A 22,848-nucleotide genomic window follows, 5' to 3' on the forward strand; every position below is an offset into this window, starting at 1 on the left:
GCAAGATATGGAAGCAAATTAGAACATTCTGTCCCTCAACCTCCTACATCTATCATTGAAAAAATTTAAAAAGGAGCTCCCAGCAAGCACTGGGGAATGAGTCGAATTCACAGACATCCTACTGGTGTCTTCTGTGGCCTTTCGCATATGATATAACCCTTCCCTGTCCAGCTAAAGCCACGCTTCTCTGCCTATTGTTCTTAGGACTGCTGTTGGGGCAATCCTAGAAGCATCTGGTCCTGTTGCTCATTTGAGCAGTGGGGCAGAGGTCACAGGGATCCCTTCACAGAATGCAGATTGTTCTGGAATACCCTACAGGGCCATCTCTTCAAAAACACTAGTCACTGTCTTTCCTCCTGAGAAACTAAACCTGGCTGGCTTCCCCTTTCTGTAAAGGCAACAATGGATATTAGGACCTAACTTCCCCTTTCAATTTTATAACAGATGTGGTCAAATGGAATATTGAAAGGACTCTTACTACATCCTTTCCTCCCATTTCTCTACTTCAACTTGTATCAATTACAGTCAACAAAACATTTTTATAAGTTACTTTCCAGTTTCTATGAAAGCAACATCTACTCCCTTTGCCCAAGGCATCTGCACATGACCAGCCATGTCCGACTTGGACAATAATTCCTCTCTGCTCTAGTGGAAACTCCATACCTTGTATCCTCTCTCTCTAGGGGAGGCACATTTGACAACTGTGCCTGGATTTGTCTGGGTACAGACAAATCTTCTCTTACACAGAAACTTCCTTCTTTCACCTTGAACTTTCCCAACAAAGGTAGCCAAGGTTCTGTGCCACTTCTCATCTCTTAAGCAACTGGAAATGTTTTTTTTTTAAATCCCTTTGTGCCTGGTACCTTTTTTGCTAACTCAGAGGTCGACAGATACAATTCACACACCAATCTGTTAATAAAAATTCTTAAAGCAAAACTCAGATTCAAAACTACACTAATAATTTTTGGTGCTATGTTAAAACATTGGTATGTGGTCAATTAGGACAAAATGCTTTTACACAGACTTACAACTAGTTTCCGTTTTCACATAATATATACTGTGATTGTCACTTTTGCTGAGCACTGTATACATGTACATACATATAGTTTTCTTAAGGTTTTTGTTTAAAGGAAAATTTTCATTTTTATCTTTTTAATTATTAATTAATTTTTGACAGTACTGGAGTTTGAACTCAGGGCCTTGTGTTTGCTAGGCAGGAACTGTACCACTTAAGCCACATGCCCAGCCCTTTTTACTTTAGTAATTTTTCAAATAAGGTCCCCATTTATGCCAAGGCTAGCCTGAACTGTGCTTCTCCTGTTTTATGCTTCCTGCCATCACTGAGATGACAGGCATAAGCCACCACTCCCAGCTTTTTTTTCCTTGAGATGGGATCTCACAAAGTTGTTTTTCTTTATTGCCCAGGCTGGCCTGGAACCATAATCCTCCCAATCTCAGCCTCTCGTGTAGCTTAGGGTAACAGGTATGCCATGAGATTTCACTAACTTTTTTTGGCTGGGCCAGCTTTGAGCTGCGATCCTCCAGATCTCAGCCTCCTGGGTAACTAGGATTACAGGCATAAGTCACTGGTGCTAGGCTTGTATTTTTTAATGGTTACAAAAACTCAAAAGAAAAATACTTCACAACACATATAAGCTGTATGAAATTCAAATTTCATTGTCTCTAGATGAAGTTTGACTGGAGCAGAAGCGTTTCCTCCTGTTCATGCATTGTCTGTGGTGGCTTTTGTGCTTCTGCAGCAGAGCTGAGCAGTTGCAAGGAGGCCTGTATGGCTCACAGAGCAGAGTGTGGGTAATATCTGGCCCTTCACAGAAGGGCCAACTTCTGCTCTAAGATGCAGATCAAGTGTCATTTTCTAAAATGCCAAACCCCATGTCCTCAGCAAGAAGGACATGCCTCCTCTGAAAAACCCCTTGTGTTTCTTCTGACTAAGGCTAATGCCTATTTATTATAAGAAGTGGTATGAAGAAGACAAATTTGAAGTTAAAAAATTGGAAAATTGTATTAGCCAAATAAAAACATTGTAATACATATTTTCACGCATATCAGTTATAATTAGTATACACACAAAATGTAATCAGAATTACACTGTGAATGCATATTATTTACTTTTCTTTATGCCATTAATTATTTTTCAAACACATAGCTTTTAATCACATATCAATTTCCTTTACTGGTAGGTATATAGATCATTTATATGTTACCACAATAGGAATAAAAGCTGTGTGGAGTGCTGTGGTTCATAGATTTTACCATTTCCTTAGGAGAGGATTGCAAGTGGATTTACTCAGCCAACAGATACAACCAGTGTATGGTCCATAATAAAAACAGACAAGTTCAAAACGTGAATGTTATAGCAACTTTCTGTCCACCAGCAGTGTTTGAGAACACTTGTGTTATCATGAGTGGAAAATGGATGAGGTTTTGTGTGTTTTGTTTTGAGTCAGAGGCTCCCTGTGTAGCCTAGGCAGCTGGAAATTTCTATGTAACCCAGATTTGCCTCTCATTGCAGCCTCTGCACGCATCACCATGCCCAGCATGAAACTGTGCTTTAATTAGCATTTATTTAGCTACCAATGAGTTTAAATTTCCTTTTTTGAGTTTATTTTCATGTGAATTATCTTTGTCTGTACTTTGAGCCATCGGAACTTGTAATTTTTCATTGTTTATGTTGTCTTGTAATTAATCTTCATCTTTGTGTGTGTCCTTATGAAATATAAATTCCTCTGGGGCAGGGAAGATATACAATTGGGTTTTTGTCTCCATTTCCAATATGGTGCCAAGAATAGAACACTTGGCTTAAAAATGCACAAGAAGGGTGGGTGTGCTACAGGGTAAGTGACAATAAAGGGCATCTCTTCAGTGTCAAATCACTTACGTCTTAATTTAACTTTTACCAGACTTATGTCATATATTTCATCAGTACATATTCAGCCTCACTGTGGAGTCTCTTAGAACTATGATAGCCATGTAATAAGTCAATAACTATTCATTGGGTAAATAAATGCATCAAAGTTGTATGAACTAGAATAAGACTTAAAACAAATCAAATTTTGATATGCAATAAATGATATTATTCTATGGAATTTAAATCAATGGTTGGACTTCCACACTTTGCTCAGTTACTGTGCTATCTGGGGTAAGACAGCTCAGTGTAATAGTTATGAGTTGGGGTCCTTGAGTCTGTCAATGTCAACTCAGGTGGATGCTTTGAGCTTGCTACCTATTTGGTCTATGTAACTCTTGGTGCATCTGGTTCCTCATACAAAAGAATGGGGATAGTGATAGTTCTCTCATAAAATCATTGAAATGTCAAAATAAGAAAACCAGTGCTCATAAAGGTACTACAATAGTCATTCTTACAGTAATTGACAATCACTCAGTATCAGTTTTATTCAATGGCAAAATTAGGTGGAAATAGTGATCATATTTATAGCGTTTTTATGAAAGTCAATTTTAATAAGCACTGCATATGAAGCCCTGTAATTTGCAAAATATTATAAGATAAAATACTCTTTCTTATCTCCTAGAAAAATCTATGAAGGAGAGTTTTGGAGTTGATCCTGGGTTCCATTTTCAAATTCATCATTTATTAGCTGTGTATCTCTCCTGTTCGAAGAGACCTTTGTTTCTTTTCTGAGAATAGAGATGATTATGGTCCCTATTTCATAGGGATGAGTTGAGGATTCATTTAAATAATTCATAAAACTCTTAGTACAGTACCTGATATGCAGTGTTTAGTAGATGTCATCTACCTTTAGCTTCATCATCACCACCATCATCAATCATCATCTTGTAAGCATATTACAAGGCTTAGACATTAAAAATTTTCAAAAAGTTTACAGTGCCCAGCAAATAGCAGACAGTGTCAATGTTGTGTCAAATAAAAACAGGAACAACACAAAACATTGGTATAATAGTTTCTTACCTCCATTCTATTAGCAGGAAAGGAAGTTCCCATGGAAAATCAAATTAAAAGGGGAAGAAAAAAAGAAAGTTAGTACATTTTCATCTTGTGGTTTGGAAGAGATGGTTTTGATACCATTAATCTCTAAGAAGATTTTTTTAAAGTTCTCGGCTTCTAGTAGGATACTGCATTAACAGGAAGACTTAGAGAAGAGAGTAAGTGAATTTTGTCCCAGGAACTGTAATCTTTTCACATGAGGGTAGCCATAACCATCATCAGTCCAAGACAATGCCTTAGCTTAGAATTTTTCTCCATATCCATCGGGGAATTTTGCCTTAAAAAAACCAAGAGGTGGCAGTTAAGAAAGAAGGCACAGGAGGGGAGTGCATAGAAGAGAAGTTAAAAAACTGTTTTCCCTGCAGGTCAGGCTGGCTTTATGCATGTGTGACTTGGACAGTCAGTCACACGGGGTCCTGTGCTCAGAAGGGCCCAATGGTTGGTTTAGTGCTCAGTTGTTACTGTCTTAACACGGTGGGTTTTTTTTTTTTTTGAACATTCTTATTTTGTAGTGAACCCTGAAAATTATGCAACGAACTGTGCCCACAGAGGAGGAAAAGCCTCAAGGCTCTGAGGAGACAGTGGCTCTCCTCTGGAGAGTTATGTGACTCTCAACAGGAAAGGCCCAGCTCAGGCTCTCTCATGGCAGGAGAGCTCTTGGAAGGGTGGACAATGACCAGCAGTTTTGAATTATCTTGTCTTCTTTTAGTAGGGGAAATTTAAAACTTCTTACTCTTTACTAAGTGCTTTACCATTATAAAAGTGAAACATATGCTTTGTCTAAAACCAATTTGCCTATTAGAATTTCTCTCAATGTCAAAGTCCACTCCTTATTTAAAACATGAGATTTTTAGATTCATTTGGCTACTATTCTTTTCTTGGTGAAGTCAGTTTCCTCTAAATACAATGAGTGTATTTCTGATTACTCACTGGACATTTGCAGAGGCTGGTAACAACACAGTTTTTGTAACCTTGAGTGTGTGTTTTTAAAGTTCTTATGGACTCAAAAAATAACCAAAGTTGTTTTCCTACAAAAATGTAAGGAGATAGTTGTTTTTGGCAAATTGGCTAAGTAATGCTATAAGTGTTCAAAATTAAGTAAAATGGGAAAAGACTCACAATGATATATAACAATCTTGGTGATAAAGTGAGTATTAACAATTCAAAAATAAGTCATAAATATTCAGTCATGTTATCTGGAAAAGGTTTCATTTTTAAATTTTAAGCATTAGACACAGTAGTCATTAGGTTAACAAATTAGGCAAATTGAGTTGAGGGAATTGGTTTTAGATTATGGTTGAATTAGACTATTAAAAATGGTTGGTATTTGTCTCATCAAAATGCTGGCATTTTCATTGCAACCATTCACAGCCAGGATCCCAATATACTCATTTGATTTTTTTTTTTACTGGTGTTGGCCAGTCAAATCTCCCAATATCTAAGGTAAGTGATTTCAAGAAATGTGTAAACACATACATAAACACATACACACATGACTTGGAACATTTCTTTGGAATGTCCAAAAGGACATGATCATGACTTCCTTTGTTCATTAAGTAGACCCTGTAGTCAGGCAAACAGCTTTTGTTCTTAGCCTTCAAATGAAGGTGGGAGGGCATCTCAGTAAAAACAGTAGTCAAGGAGATGAATTCGTTCTCTAGATAGTCTCCTCTTGGATAACTTTTGTGCACATGATTACAAAATGTTTAATGGAGCACTTTCAACTGTCTAAGAATTAGACTATCCCAAAGCTGATGAAAGAATTTTTCCTTTGTTTTTTAAAAAATAATATTACGTTCTAAAAAGAAGTACAACCATTAAAGCCTGAGGGCAGAGAGGTAGTGTCTAGCAGTGATGCTCCTCGGCACACTATGGAAGGTTGCTAGGTTACCCAGAAGGCTGGCCACCAAACAAAAGAACCCCAGGAACAATAAACTGCAGGCTGCCTCACTAGAGACCAAGATCAAGGGCTGTGGATTATGTGAAATCCTTCACATGAGAGTAACGTGTGACGTGTTGGCCTCTGAAGGACTCTCCGGGGGACTCATATGACCCATGAGAGAGTCAGCAGTTAGATAATTGCAGCACAGAAGTATGAACAAACCATCAAGGCATTACAAGCCTGGACACTGCACCTACTGGGTTTTAATCTCGATCTGCCATTTATTAGCTATGCAGGCTTGGGCACCTGCCTACCTTCAGTTTCCTCATCTGCAAAATGAAGATACGAAAGATCCCATCTCATCAAGATGTGTGATTCAGTAAATTCACACACACACACTCACAACCCCCCCCAACACACACACTACTGTCAATAAGAATGTAATTTATAATTGCTAGAATTATTATTATTAGTCAGAGAAGCTGGCACAATCAACAGAGAAAGAACTAAAGTATTTCTTGTCAAGAAAGGACATTTTCCCCCTTCCTTACAAATCCTCTTTTCCTTCAGTGTGCCAGAAGAACAGAAAAGGAAGAAGGGAGAAGGGCAGGGTGAAGAACAGCAGCAGACCATATTTCATTTTCCTCAGCGACAACCTGGCTGACAATGGGCAGAGTGAAGCAGATGATGTTTAAATTGGATGAGAGAGTAGAGTTTTAAAATACATCTGCTTGTGGTTTTCAATATGTAAAGATTACTTGGGAATTATAACATCTAATTAAAATTTTATAATGGATTTAATCCCTAGAGGGATAAGAAGATTCTAGAAAGTATGGCCCCTAGGTCCCCAATGTTGGAGAAAAATAACACCATTTCCTCTCTGTAGTTGTCAGGTTTAAATTATTCAATGTATGATCACACATGTAGTCTTGGGTTTTTGTTACCTCTCTCGTTCCTATTGAGTTCAAATCATTCAAAGTTGTTATGTCATCCACAATGGACTTATAAAAGCACTTTTAATACAGATCATGGTTTTAGCCAATAATTAGCTCCAAAATGTAGCCCCATGTAGGTTAAGCTTAGCTTAAGGACAGAAGCTGCGGATTCCTTTGTGATACATCCCCAACTATGTTCAGAAATAAGAACCTACAGACTCCTAAGTGACTATAAGGAAATGTCAACATATGTCCAAGATTTGCAGGACTCTAATCACCAGAGGAGTCACTGGGTGATAGCTAAATCAATATCATATATTTAATAATTATTTCCATTCTGAAAAAATAAAATACAGTAAGTCATCTCCCTTTCGTTGAAATAGGCAGGTTGAGCTATAAGATTATAATTTTGATATCTAAGAGCTATTAATAATGCTGTCCAAAAATTTTAACTTAGACTTAGAATTTAAATTTTACTGAGCTACAGGAGAGGCCTGCAAGGATTCCTTAAATCAAAACGACCAACACATTTGAAATAGGATGAACAGAGCTCTATGTTACTGTGGAACTCTGAGGAAATTGATACCTACATGGCCCAAACCTCATGGCAGTTCTCTCATTGTGCAGACAGAACAGATGGAAGGAGACATTATGAAGTTCTTCCAGAGAATACAGAACATAATTTAGAGGAGTAAAGGAAAATTCTAATAGCAGCTGAGCAGGAAGACTTATTGAAACATGAGGGAGCTAAGGTCACATATATAAAAAAGTCTTCAACTTAAGATGTAAAAGGAGAATTCAAGAGCACGAAGATGAACCAATGCAAAGAGAATTCAGCCACGGTACCTGGAAAAAGATAGGATGTTTAGATAGACTGTTTCAAGGACAAGTAAACAAAGGCAAATGAAGCTAATTTAACAGTGATTGGTAGTCTCTAGACTCTTAAGAAAATCAAGAAATCATTGGGTTTCCATATGTTTCTTATAGAAATTTCTCTAATCAAGATTCCTTCCTTCCTTCCTTCCTTTCTTCCTTCCTTTCTTCCTTCCTTCTGTCCTTCCTTTCTCCCTCCCTCCCTCCCTCCTTCCCTCCCTTCTATTCTTCTGATAGTGGGTGAACAGATGTCAGGGAAGGGACCAGAGCAATTTAAGACAAATAAATTAATAAACTTAATGAATAAATTTATTTCAAAATTACATTTTTTTTTAGTTTCTAAAAAATTCCAACAGTCACTAATATTTATAATATCTTTAAAATTACCTGGAAAAGTCAGTAAAACTTTGGCCCTCTTCTGAAACATATGTCTACTCTAATACAGGAAAGCTGCCTAGTTATAAAAGATTGCTTACCTTTTATGCCTAACTATAGCACATCTGGTAGCAATTTAGTGTGGCTACTGGCTGTTGCTCATTTATTCTTTCCCCTTTTGTTAAAAATAAAAACAAAACACTTCTAGTTACTTTAAAATCAGATAAAGTCACCATGAAATGTCAAGGCAGGGTGCCTGTTTTGTTGATTAAAGCACTGAGTGGGAAAAGGAATTGTGCAACTGGAAATTGTCTCCCCTGTCGGAATAACATGGGATGACTATCAGACATGAGATAGAGCTGATAACATGGGAGTATATTGAATCATATATGTGAACTATGTTATAGAATTCAATGTTCTACTTTTTTCTGTAATAGTTTAAGCCATCATTCCCTTTGAAATATGGGACATAGAACTGTATGATCCATTTTTGGTGGGTTGCTCCAATATCATCACATCAGATGTTTTCCTATCACCCATTTTTGATGGTGCTATGTATACTCACTTGAGATGCAAATTTAGAGATCAGAAGTCCCAGATGCTGCCATCGGGTATGGCAGACATGCTGGTAGAATGGGGAATGGCTACCAAGAGAGAATGGATGTGAGCATAGACTCATCCCTGTATTCTAAGATTGAATACCAGCACTCAGAACTGGACCTCACTGTCTGGTGAAGGATGTTTTAGTAGCACTGAAAATAGAAATAAAGTCATGTATTTTTCCTCTTCTGAACCCCTGTGTCCACTTTGCTGGCCTCGGGTTGATCTAGGACAATGTTTATTACAGCGAGCACTGGCTATCTTGCTGGTTCTGGTGACAAAGAGAACCAGGCATCTGACTAAATACCAGGCATCCTAGAGAATTTAAATGGCAACTTAAGCCTTTTGGGATTGTGACTGGAGGGGGAATGCAGCTTCCTGGTTCGTAGGGAGAGGTTTCAAAGTTTTTGCCTTCTTTTGGTGACAGCAAATGTAAATGACTCAGAAAAAAGGATATCGACTTTCTCAAACAATGCACAGGGATTTGTGCACACACATGTGCTGGGAAAATGAAGGCTAATCTTTCCTTTCTGTTGTCCTTCAAACCCTAGAAATATCATTAGATGTAATCCCAAACACTACACCAGCTCTCCATTTCCAGTTTTCCTGCTGGGGTGAGTAAATAAACAGACAAAGGAAAAGCTTCCAAGTGAAACACAGGGCTGTGACAGGGCTTGTTGATCACAGAACATGAGGGGAGGATGGAGATGACTGAAATGAGAAACAGCAGAGTCTGGAATAAGAAGCACTGGCAGAATGGTGAAAGGAGGTGCCATGTCTGATTGAAGCTCAGGACCTCTGGAAGACCCCCTGGAGGTTACAGGAGAGAGGGGCTGAAAGCAGACCTAGAGAAAGCAGGCATCCCACCCAAACTCCCAGAGATCTGGGCAATGTAAGACCATTTTTGTTGGAAACACTCCTAAATTAAAGTGTCTCAAAGGATTGCTCTTTCATCAGAGGGCCTCACGTCCCTGGAGTATTGGTCAGGGAGCACCCAGGCTTTGGAGGTAGCTCCCTCAGGGATTCTGGAGGGATCTTCATGAGGAATCCGGTAGGTCTAACTGACAAGAACAGGTCTTGTCCTCCCCTGAACTCCATATTACCAGAAATAAGATTGTCTTAAGATTGGTAACAATAATTATCCCTTTCTTTTCGGTAGAGGCATAGGTTAAACTAACTCAAATCAGATTATCTATTTGGATGTCGGTGTTTATGTGTAAATGTGCTCTCTCTGTCAGTCTTTCTTTCTCTACACAATGAATATGTATGTATACGTACACATACACACATATATGTTATATATGTATGTTATATGTAGATAAATTACATAGATATAGATTGATTTAACGGTAGTTCTTGATAAATATAAAATAAAACAAAGACAGTGAGATTAGACTAGGTAATTCAAAGGTATCAGAAAGTCTGAGCATTTTATTACTCCTGGGACTTCTCATGTGCGTATGTTTTGCTTCATTTATTGTTTGGACTACACACCTTCCTTAAAAATCTCAAACACATCTTGACCCACTGCACATTTAAGCATTTGCCAATCTTATCTATACCCTGGTAGGTCCAGACACCCCTCCTCCTCTCTCAGCAACCCATTACCGTTGCTGTTGCTCAGACCTTCGTGACTTTACTTTTCTAGATCCAGGGAAGAGTCTCCTAACAGCTTGCCATACCTACCAACTTCTTGATACCTTCCACCTGTTACTTTGCTAAAGGATATATCTGACCATAGCACTTGTTTTCTCTGAAATAATTAAGAAATGACTTCTCATTGATGGGAGAAACCATTATATGTACTCAGGCTCTTCATAAACTAGCTAGAGCCTACATTTCAAACCTCACTCCAGTCTCCAGCATGCTCTAGCCAGCTGACTTGCTGCTTGCTGAACATACTTCAACCTATTTATCTTATACCTACATCTTCTGTTCAGATGGTATCTATCTCCCTCCTGATTCTCTTAAACTCTCCCTCCCTCACTCTGCTGTTGTACTTTGTCTATGTTTCTGCAATTAAAAGTAGTGTGTGCCATAAAGTATGTGACTGACTGACTTCCCTTCTAGATTGATAGTCCCTGGAAAGCAAGATCCATCTGATAACTTTCCATTCCTTACCCTACCCAACACAATGGCCTGTGTCCAGTATATTTAATCAATGCATGCAAAAGTGCTTTATAAACAGCAAAGTGAAATGTAAGTAGTAATTATTATTATTTGTTAAATTTAGTTGAATTTACTTTTAACAGTCTTGTCATTCTCTAGAAGAAATAATTTCCCAATATGATGTCAGATATGCTCCTCAAAGAGATGGTAGAGAGAAACTTAGTTTTGGAGTCTTCTCATCCCTTCAAGGGCATCCCCCAGAGAGCCAACCTTGTCCTGTTCTCCCCAAATATTTCTCTGTGGCCTCTATTCATTTCATAATAAAAACCACAGATGTTAAAATCATGTATATTACTGGAAAATTCCCCATCAGGGAAGATAAAAGAATTCTCACTGTAATAAGAAGCAGCAGGCTCTGGATGCTGACCCTGGGCACATATCCTTCCAGTGCTTGCATTACATGTCAGGCCAAGCACATCTTGGCTGATCCTTAGACAGTAGACCTGCTATGACTATGACACGCCTGGCATTTCCTGATGCCAGAGGAGTCATTTCCACCTCTAGGAATTCCATAAATGTTCTCAGAAGCCTTTGGAACATTAAATTTTAAAAATAAACCTTTATAACACACACAGATATCCTAGAAACACATGTATCAGCCCTTTTCCTTGAAAATACCTGCAAGCTCTGCTGTTGCTTGCATAAGACAAGAGAGCAAAAAACCACAAGAGTCAGGCTCATAGGTGAGAATGCCCTCAAGAAATAGACATGCAGAAATTGGCTCAACTATGTTAAATGTCTGCCAACTTATGCTTTGGGGCCTTGGGAAGTTCAGTTAACCCAGAGAAAGCAAGAAAGGGAAGAAAGGAAGGACTGAAAGAAAAGGAAGGAAGGAAGCATAGAAGGAAAGAAAAGGGAGAGAGGAGGAAAAAGGGATGAGGAAATAAGAAAGGAGGAAAGAAAAGAAAGAAAGAGACAGAAAGAAATGAGCTCCTCTAAGTTGCTACCCATCACTTGGGCAAGTATTTGAAGATTTAGCTTTAGAGGCAACAAATCATCCAAAAATCCATATTTAGGTCACCTCTGGAGTATCCCCATGAAGGAAAAAATAGCCCAAAGAGCACTAGAGTAAGAGAGAAAAGAAAAGGAGATCTTGCCCAGTGCCAGATATTGCAGAATAGTGCTAATTGTCCCCTCTCCTGGAGCAATGCAAAGATCCAGGGCCATCCTACCTGCTATACTGATGGTGGCTGCTGCCTTTGCAGTACTGAACTTCTCTCCATGCTTATTGGTAGCTATGCATGTATAGAGTCCTGGCTTGGTGATAAACAGCTGCAGTCTTGAGTCAATCACTCGGTCTTTCACACTCTCTTGAATGGACCCAGAAGAAACCTGATGGAGTAGGGTAAAATAAAAGAACTAGGTCATGGATTCCTTAAACAACTAGTAGATTAGAAAGGAAGCACATTAGGATTATGATCAAAAGGCACATGGAAAAGGATCACAAAAATAGCCCCAAATTTTCCATTCCAGTGTCCATGCCCTTTCGATGTGACCTTGTAGCTCTTCCCTCAAGAGGCAATTCACATTAGCTTGTTGTGTGTTTTGAGATGACTGAGTAGAGACTTGGAAATTTCTGGCACATTGTGAGACTCTTTTTTTTTTTTTTTTTTACTTTTAGAGTCTGTGGTCTCCTGAACAAGTCAGAGTTAGCTTGCTAGAGGATAAAACACACATGGTCCATTTATCCTCATTGCACTAAGAAGGAGCCCATAACAGCCATTAATGGTTCAGAAGCCTCTTCTGGACCAACCAGTACTCAGTCAAGCTGCCAATCATAGGACAGACCAGTCAAGGTTAGGTAATCCTGGCCCAAATCAACAAAACTATCCGGTCGGCCCACAGACTTGTGACCATGCATAAATGGTTATTGTTTTAAGCCACTAAACTTTGGGCTGATTCATTATACAGTAGCAGATGACTAATGTGGGGTAGGAAAGTTATCCTTTGTGGATGCTCCAAAAAGTGTCCTCTGTGTCCTGAAGATAGAGACAGCTAAGAATAAGGCATCTTAGACATTGGGACTTACTTTCATTACACCCTATCAGTTCTCCATAAATGCATATCAGACAGATAGATGGCTACCAAGAAAAATGTTTGTGCAGCCAAGGCTGTGTTTGAGGCATGCCAGGAATAATGCTGGACTATTTAAACCAAAAAAAGCCAATGCCCTCAAGGATCTTGAGTTTGTTCACCAGTCACCATCATTACAGCTGTACAGTAAAGATAGTGCCCTGCATATTCTCTTATGCTACAGAGTTAAAATGTGCATCATAGTTGGTCTGACACTAAAGCCTGTGCTTTTATTCATTGCAAATGTTCCCTAGTCCTGGAGGAGAAGACAAATGAGGAGTCATTAGAAAATAAGAACAAGCTGAACATGGTGATGCACATCTATAGTCTCAGCACTTCAGGAAACTGAGATTGAATGATCATGAGTTAGAGGCCAGCCAACACGGGCTACAAAGTGAGTTCAAGGCCAACCTGGGCTACAAAACACTTTCTCTATAAATAATAAATACATACATACATACATACATAAAAACAAGAACAACAACAATAACTGTTATACTTTGGATCTGATATGTTCCCCAACATCTCGTGTGTTAAGGGTTTGGTCACTAGCCTGTGATGCTATTAGGAGGTGTTGGAAACAATACGAGATAGTAGAAGTTATGTTATTGAGACATGCCCTTAATAGCTATATTGGGATTCTGGTCCCTTCCTCTCTCTCTGCTTCCTGGCTTCCATGAGATGAGCAGCCTCCTCCATCACATACTCCCAACTGCTGTCACAGGCTGAAAACAATGGGTCAAGTGACCATGGGATGAAGCATCTAAACTATACACCAAAATAAAGCTTTCCTCCTTCTAAGGTGATTTTCTTAAATATTTTGTCATGGCAATGGAGAACTAACTAACGCAATAACCTCATCAAATTGACCAACCATGAACAAAATAAATGTCTGACAAATGTCACTGTGAAGATGTGCCACTTTTTGGAATGGTGTTTCTTACATCACTGTTTTCTTGAGCACTATACCATTTTTTCAATCATTATTAATTTTCACTACTTATGTGAGGGAAAATGGTGCTAGGTTGAGAGAAATTTGTGTGCAATGGCAATTAAGGAATCAGCCCATGGTGCCTTAGCCTTATTTTATATGAGTAGAAGTGGGGACCTTGGTGACCTGACTTTGGCTGCCTTAGAAAAGAGTCCTCAGAATGTGGCTGAGAAGGAGAAGTTTGGAGCCAGTCATCCTATTGTTTTGTATGAAAGGGTAGTGAGGGGGATGCAAGTTCTGAGGTGAGACCAGCAATCTTCCAAGCTGCCAAGTGGCTGGCCGTCCCAGGCATCAAGCACTTTCTGCAGCATTTAGGCAAGAGTTTGTCCAATTAGCTTCTTTGTCTTTTTTATCCTCTGCCCTCATTGCTAGTCTCACTCACTATGATGAAAAATAGGTTTTGGGAGCATCAATTTACCTTAACTGGGGAAACTTCCCAGGTCAGATCAAGTATTGTGGCATTTTCCCCAGATAAGCAGTCCAGTCTCTATGGGAAATTGACAAAGCAGAGAGAAAAATATCCTTAAGATACATACACTCAGTTGGGAATTCCAAATGAATTCATCATTATATTTATTAGAAGTGCAACATCTTGTGGAAAGGGTGTCCCCATTGGATCTAGAGAGTGAACAAGTTCAAATGTAATTTTGGACTTTCCCTGAATTTTAATACAAAAGCAGCAATGAGGAAAACAAAACAAAACAAAAGACTGCAATCTCTATGTTTAATTGACATGCTTTATGCTATTTTGTGTTTTATATTTTGCTTATAAAGATGATCCCTTTCCAGTTTATATAAGTGAAATCTATAGGACAGATGTTTCCCTTCTTTACAAAACTGGTTTCCTCCTTCAAGAAGCAGGACTGTGTAATGACTTGGAGACAATTTAGAAACAAGTAATCCCCCAAACGCTGTCTAGACTCCCACTATTTCCATGTTCACACCTAAGCAAGTCATTCCTAAATACCTCCTCAAGGTCACCGAAAACATCCTTCATAAGAAAGAGAAGGAATTTTTAAGCTGCCTGACCTCTCTTCTGGACTTCATCCAGGTGTTGAAATAGTTTCATAAAGAGACCAACACATTACAGAGCTCACTGCTGGATTACCACGTGGCTCCTGAATGCTTTTCCTCCTGTGTCCAGAGGCCTTGCTTGATTTTGAGTTGGTGACTCATGCACAGCAGGGCTTGTTAGTCATAGTTTGAATTTGTTTTTCTTTCTTCATGGATCATCTTGACCAACAGTTTAGAATTTTTGATGATCTAAAAATAAAAACAACCCTCTGTCCTCCATTTGGATCTTCCCCTCTCCCAGGTTTATAAGATCAAAGGGATGAGTTTGGGTTATTACTGTCAGATTTTACCAAGGTATGCCTATGGAATACAGAGTACAACTGGCCTTCCAAACATGTGGGTGTGTATCTGTGGATTTAACCAATGTGGATCAAAAATATTAAAAAAACTATGTTCAACTCAACAATTTTTTCTTGTCATTTTACCTAAACAAAACATTACAACAAGTGTTTATACAGCATTTACCTTGTATTTGGTATTACAAGCAATCATTAGATGATTTAGAACATACTAGAGGATGTGGATAGGTTATATGCAAAATACTACACCATTTTATATAGAGCACTTGAGCCTTGAAGAATTTTGTTATCCATGAGGGGCCCTGGAACCAACACCCCATGGTTGACTATGCTTACTTGAAGTGACTGTACCTGGTATTTACAGTTACCACATTAGTTTTATCAAGTCAGTTATGTACACTGACCTTAAAGAAGCCAGATAAGCCTTGCTCTGGGCAGGGTGTGACTTTGTCAGGAGACGAATATGTTAATTTGCTTGACTACAGTAATCATTTTGCTGAGTACATGTATACCAAAACATGATGCTGTACACCTTAAATTTGTACATTTAAAAATAATAAAATATTTTTAAAGTAGGCAGGACAAAAGGAATTCTATCAGATAGGTATAACAATTCACACCTGAGATAATGTGTATAAAAACCTTTCTTTTTTTTTGGTGGCACTGTAGTTTGAACTCAGGGCCTTGTACTTGCTAGGCAGGCATTCTATCACTTGAGCCACACAGCCAGCCTTTTTGGGGGGTGGATATTTTTAAGATAGGGTCTTGAGAACTGTTTACCCAAGGCTGGCTTGGAACTGTGGGTGTCCTGATCTCTGTGTTCTAAGTAGCTAGGATTATAGGCCTGAACCATCAGTGCCTGGTTTAAAAGCTCTTTGAAGGTAGAAAAACAGTATAGACCTATGGAATATATTTTCTTTATCATTAATACACCAGTAATGTTGTCTCATGAGACTCTACCCACAGTTATAGGCAATACAGTGACTTCATGATTTGATCTTAGCACAGGATGACCTCTGAAAGGTATTCTGGTCTCAATGGCCCCATCTTGCAGATGGTTCCAGCTGGCTGGGAATACCATGTGGAATGGTTAGGGTGTGGTCCAGTAAGGCTCATGTTCACCTAGTTGTAGTAATGTCTGCCTCTGCATCATAGAATCAGGACAACAAATGAGAGACAATTCTATATTGTTTCTGATTAATAGCCATAAATATTGGCTTCTTTCAAAATGGCTGCTGACTTGGTCCAAAAAGACCAAGTAGTTATTTTGGTTTGTCAGCTAGTAAGATACAATGACTCCAAAGCTTACATACTTCAAGCCAAAAATATGGCCTTTAAAAAATCTGCATGAAATATAGATAGGTTTCCCTTTAAGAATATTAAAAAAGACAATCTTCAACATAGATTATTTTCCTATTTTTTAACAAAATTCTTCTAATAAATTAAAATATTTCAGAATTATGTTTATTGGACAAAACAAGAGAAACATACAATTTTTCTAAATTTTTTTGTTGAATGCCTAAATAACAGGGATGTTATCATTGTAAATTTAAGAAAATCTGGTTATAAAAAAATGCAAAGATTTTCTTTTTAAAAAGTAAGCTCTGCCTTAGCCACATCAAATTACTTTGTCCAATACTGTAAAAGAAAAGGGACAGCACTCGTGATTCTGAAATTCACCTCTGATTACAAATTTCCATGAAAAATGAATGTCGTCTTTACGGGAAGGGCAGAAATCATTTCTTAATCACTTTCAGGTGTGATGCTTGACTTCCTCCAGGTCTTTGGCTCTAACTTCAGAGTTTTAGTTTATTGGCATGTGTACAGAGAGGGAGAAGGGACCTTTCCCATCTTTTAGTGCTGTGGACTCAGTAGCATTTAGGAAGGTAGTTTTAGCTGAATTCCAGTTAGTGAAGAGCAACAGTTCAAGCTGTTTTATTCTGTGCCAAGTGTCTCCAAGCTCTGCATTAGTCTTTGTTCAGTCTCAAAATAGGGTCCTCTAGATTTTCCTCAATGGATTTTCTAATTTGCTACTTTTGCCACATCTCATGCCTGAAATTGTCTCCATTTCTGGTGATTTACATCAGCACAGGCAAAGGCATCTCTATTTCATTTTGGACTTGGGTAGTATTACCAAGAACTTGGCTGTAAGGGCAGCCCACATTCTCCAACCAGAAGAACTGTGGATGTATGTTTGCCTTCTTCCTGGGGAAAAGTCACTATTAGTCTATTTTATTCCTGTTTTAAAATCAGAGGCAAAATCTATTTTGCCTTTAACTTTTCATGAGTCACACTTTAAATGATTAGGTTGCATTCTTAATAAAGTCAAACTCCAACTATTCTACCCTTTTATTATTCTTGAACCATCGCAGAGAAAAATCATATATCTTCTGGTTCTAAACTTGTGAGCCTTTTGAAAACACTGAATTTTCCAAAAGCATACAAATTTCCATTTTTTTATTGTTGTGCTGGATTAGGTTACATTACTGTGTTCACCTAGGATAACAAATTAGTCCCATTGATTTCATTAGGACATCTTTATACTACCTTGAAAATCTTAACACAGGATAGCTTCTGTGGAAGAGTCACAGAACACATTACCAAAAAAGGATGTAGTTTCAACTGACACTTGAAATTTAATTAGAGTGGTAAAAAAAAGAACAGAGACTATAAGATACTTTATTGTAACTTAACCAGATAAGAGACTATTAGTTATAATGTCATGTTAAAGATCATCTTTGACAGCCACCTGACAACATGTCATTGTAGACATGACAAAATCAATGTTTGTGTGGTAACTGGGCGTCCCCCAAAATCACATTAGCTTAAGTGGGACGTTAACCATGTAAGTCCTTTGTCCATCCATTTCCCATTCCCACAGGAATGAGCTATCAGCTGATGAATTGACATTCATTTGCTTGTACACTATATTCTGAAGGGATAGAGGACAGACAGATAAGATGAGCCAATCTTAGTAACAAATTATGAGAAGAATGGTTTTAAGTATCAGAAAATGAAAAAAAATAACCTTCAGCAAAACAAGAACAGTGATCTAGGTATGATGGTAGAAATCCATAATCCCAACAACTTGAGAGGTAGAGGCAGGAGGATGGAGAATTCAAGGGGAGCCTAGGGAAAGTTACCAGGACCCTGTCTCAAAAACAACATACAAAAAAAGGACTATGGGTGTGGCTCAAGTGATAGAATCCTCACCCAGCAAAGGCAAGGCCCTAGGTTTTAATCCCCAGTACTGCAGATAGATAGATAGATGATAGATAGATAGATAGATAGATAGATAGATAGATAGATGAATAAACAAATAATTAGTAAAAGCAGACAACATTATTTGTTACTAGGTTAGTCATAGAACTTGGCATCTTTTCCTGTTTAACAACATCCACAAAAATTTCTCATACTGACATGCTTTGTTTTCCACACCTTCTTTCTCCTTCCCTTTTCCTTTTCCTGTGCACTGTGTTCTAGTTCTCATCTTTCAGGGCAACAGGCAATCAGTCTTAGGACTGAATTACAGGGGTGAGGTAGGGTGAGGTGCAAGTGTAGGGCAGGGCATTACCTCTTGGGATCTTCTTCTTCATAATTAAAATTTTTGACTTTTTTTAGTTTAGTGCAGATGGAAATTGCTTACATTGGAGGTGTACACATCGATATTTTGATGTATGCATACATTACAATCACTATATGCAAGCTAGTTAACCTATCCATCATTTTCAAATTGCCTGTTGTGTGTGTGATGAGAGTACTTTCAACTTCTCCTCTTAGAAAATTTCAAGTTTCAAATTTCAAGTATACTATACAATATTGTTAACTATGGTTACCATTCTGCACCTTGGATCCCCAGAATTTACTCACTTTGCATAACTGAAACTTTGTACCCAACACCTACCTGTTTCCTCCACCATCCATACCCTGGCTGTCACAGTCTACTCTGTGCTTCTATGAGTTTAGTCAGTCTAGATTCTGCATAGAAGTGAGACGGTGCAGCATTTTCCTGTGTCTGGCTTAGTATCATAGCCTTTATGTTCACTCACGTTGAGATGTCTTTAAACAAGAGGAGAGATCTGAGCAGCTTTATTCCCAGTCTTTGAATCCTCCTCCCTTCTATCATTTTGAAACTTAGCTTGTTTAACTTTATTTAAAAATAGTATATAAGTTAACTTATGATGAGGCTTCCAGGTTACCCTTCTTGGACACTGCAGTATGTTTCTAAGCCTATGGTGTGCCACACATGAACAAGAGAATAAGTTCCTGCTTAAAGTCTCGTCTGTGTCCAATGCTTTGTTTTGTTTTGCAGACTGTTTGTCCTTGTTTTAGTTGCTGGTATTTAGTTTAGACAAAAACACTGTACAACAGTCTAAAAAAGAGGAAAAAGAACCATTCAGGAGCACTCAATGGTAGAGTACTTGCCTAGCATGTGCAAGGCCCTGGGTTGAATCCCCAGAAACAGACACACACACACACACACACACACACACACACACACTCACACACAATAGGTATAAAAAATATATTATGAAAAAACACAGTGAGATTTTAGGGACTTAAGACAAAACACCAGGAGCACATAAACACAATGAAAAGGCCATCTGAAGACACAGTGAGATGACCAGATGGAGCTATCTGCAAGCCAGCAAAAGAGGTCTTACCAGAAACCAACCCTTCCAACTAAGGTTGGTCACAAACTTTCAGGCTTTAGATCTGTGAGAAAATCAATTTCTGTTGCCTAAGCCACCCCACCTGTGCTGTTCTGTCATGGCAGGCTAGCAGACTAATATAACCATGTAATCCTGGAGAAGAGAACATGGAGAGGTCATGCAATAGTTCAAGTCCATGGAGAACCGTGTTCAGACTGGGTAGAAATAAAACTTAGTATGATTTGAATCATACACAAAGATTTTGTCTGCCTAAAAGAAAAATAGACCCCCATTTTTTTGTTGGCAATACTTGTATTAAAACATAATTTGGGACACTTCTTTGCATTTTAAATACTGTTAATGTATTGTAGTGTGATTGCATATGTTAACTTGAACCAAGATAGCAAAAAGTTGGAGAGAGACTATCCTGTAGGAGATGGAAAGTGAAAATAGCTACTCACTAGTTAGAGGACTTGTCAAGGTTTGGGTTGGTTAATCATGCTGAGAGTCATCCTTGGGGTAGAGGTGTGCTCAGAGGCAAAGAACTTGCCTAGCATGCATGAGACCTTGGCTTCCATCCCATCACCAGAAAACAAACAAACAAACTAAAAAGAATGTCATCTATATCCTATCCAAAGGACTGATTTGGACATGCACTGCATCCCTTTGGGCATGAGAGAGTGCCATTAATGGAACCAGCTGAAGAGTTGACATTTGTCTGGTATTATGCAATAAAAGACTAAAGAGTTAATTTGGCTGGATTTAGGTACTAAAATTCTGCACATTAAAATGAAAGCAGTATCCTTTGACTGGCTTCTGTGAGATGACCTGGTCCCATTGGAGTATCTTGCCTGACCGAAGTGTCATTGCATCCCTGAGATCTTAGGCCATCCTGATAGTCTATACTAACAATGTGAATTGTGGTGAGTATCTCATTTTGTTCACCTGGGAAACTGTATGAGTTTGACCCCTGGAGGATCTGGGGACCAGCTAGGATCAGTCATGTAAGCACTCGTTGTCTACATAGTGGACTCCTGGTAACAACTCTGGACACCAGAGCTAAGGTGAACTTCCCTGGTCAGTCGTACTTCATAAATACTGGTCCACTTCACTGCTGGGAAGATTATGTGGTGTCTGTGTGACTTCACTGGGTGAGGGAAACTGACTCCCCTTTACTGGTTTTTATCAGTATCCTTTCCCTATAATAACCTGAAGCCCTAACGACTTGTCTGTGTTCTGTGAATCCTTCTAGTGAATCATCAAACATGAGTGTGGTCTTGGCAGCTCCAACACATCTGTAATTTGGAAACATGAGGGACAAATATCTAAAGGCAGAGTCAGGCTGACTGGCAGCTCTCATGGAAGGAACCAAGAGGAGGCAGTTCCATTTAATGTGGTGAGCTCTCTGAGTTTGCAGACACAAAGGTGGAATAGAAGATCTGATTAGGAGTCTCTCTCAGTTACCCAAGAGAACATTTGGGGGGATGAATGGCCTCCGACAGAACTTCCCATCAACTTAACAAAATGGGGACTGCGTAGAAGATGTCCAGCCTGAGGAAAATGCCTCCCTGGTGTTGCCTTGGGTGTTCCCTGATCACTGAAGAACCATGACTATGTCAGCTCTGCATGCCTGGCAGGTGTAGAGGGCATAACATGAAATGAGAAAAGTGTAGGTTAAATGAGAACTCTCCAGCTCTAATTACTGCTCCACCCTTCCTCCCACCCCAACCCTTCAGGAGTGATAAACAGGAACTAGAAAATAAGGGAAGAATTAGTAGCATGAGCAAAGAACCAGCCCACTTGTGTGTGTGTAAGTAGCATGACCACAGTAATACAAAGAAGAAAGAAGTCTCACCTGTGATGCCTTGGTTTTAACCTAGATCTACACACTTAAAATCACTAAAGTGGTATGATGTTAGTGTCTTACAATCATATAACAGTGTCCAGGAAAATCACAGAGCTTGCTTAATGCAAGCTTCAATGGTGGTGAAAGAACTCATTCTTGTACTAGGTGCAAGTCAGGTTTGTTCAACATTTGAGTTACAATAATGATAATCTCACACATCTTTAACCTTTTTCCACATGAAATCTCAACAAGTAAGTCTCCACAGATAAACAAATAATACTCAACAAAGAAATAAAAATCCTAAAATTAAGAAAAATAAACTTAGAGAAAGATGGAGCACTGTCGAAATTAAAGGAGTAGAAATTTTCAGCAATTTCTGGAAGATAAAAAGAGATGCAATAGAATTGATAGACAAATAAGTAGCTAAAACATCACAAAAGAGAAACGATCTACTGAAAGGAGAATGGATATATTTTTCCTACAAAGTCATAGAATATTTCAAAGGTCAGATACCTGGGCAAAGTAGGAGTGGACTTAGAGAAAGCCGGTAAAGTACTTGGACTTTGGGATCTGTTTGTAGACATGTAGCATGAGATTGAGGCATCTGCTCATGAGCCAGAGGTTGTAAATGAGATTTTCTGTTGGAGTTTTTCTGAGGGGGGCAATTATGGTGGGCATAACAGCTTGAGAAATGTTGTCAGGTTAAGTAGGGCTTCCTTCATCCATCCACACACACAAAAAAGAACAAAACAGGAAAAACATAAGGAAAGAAAGATAGAAGCTTTGATATATATATATATATATATATATATAATGGGAGGCTACATGGAGAGAATGTAGAGGAGAGAGAAGTAATAATCAAGGGTACAGTATAGGAAAATGCCATTGAGTTTAAGAGATTTGCAGCTCACCTTCCTCACCTCAAGCTCTGCACCAAAGGAAAATATATGAACTTTCTAGTCAGTTATAGAAAGCTGACATAACGTTGGTTGTTATAGAACAGACTGTGATAGCCCACTAAAAGAATAGAGCTAGTCCCATTTTTTTTAAAGGGATGCAATAATTTTGAATAGAGAAAATAGTGTAAACTGAAA

The 22,848-nt window shown here is 38.6% G+C and overlaps 1 protein-coding gene across 6 annotated transcripts in view; it reads right to left on the reverse strand.

Moving 5' to 3' along the window:
* The window catches only part of Musk (muscle associated receptor tyrosine kinase), a 104,558-nt gene that overhangs the window by 25,151 nt on the left and 56,559 nt on the right, over positions 1 to 22,848 (reverse strand). For all 6 annotated transcript variants that reach the window (XM_020173801.2, XM_020173798.2, XM_020173797.2 and 3 more), the window contains 2 exons: positions 11,992 to 12,151; positions 3,950 to 3,956 (listed from right to left, as the gene is read on the reverse strand). In XM_020173801.2, coding sequence (XP_020029390.1) covers positions 3,950 to 3,956; positions 11,992 to 12,151 — 167 coding nt within the window. The remainder of the gene's footprint in view (positions 1 to 3,949; positions 3,957 to 11,991; positions 12,152 to 22,848) is intronic.

Source organism: Castor canadensis, chromosome 13 (genome assembly GCF_047511655.1).
Source record: "Castor canadensis chromosome 13, mCasCan1.hap1v2, whole genome shotgun sequence".
NCBI lineage: Eukaryota > Metazoa > Chordata > Mammalia > Rodentia > Castoridae > Castor > Castor canadensis.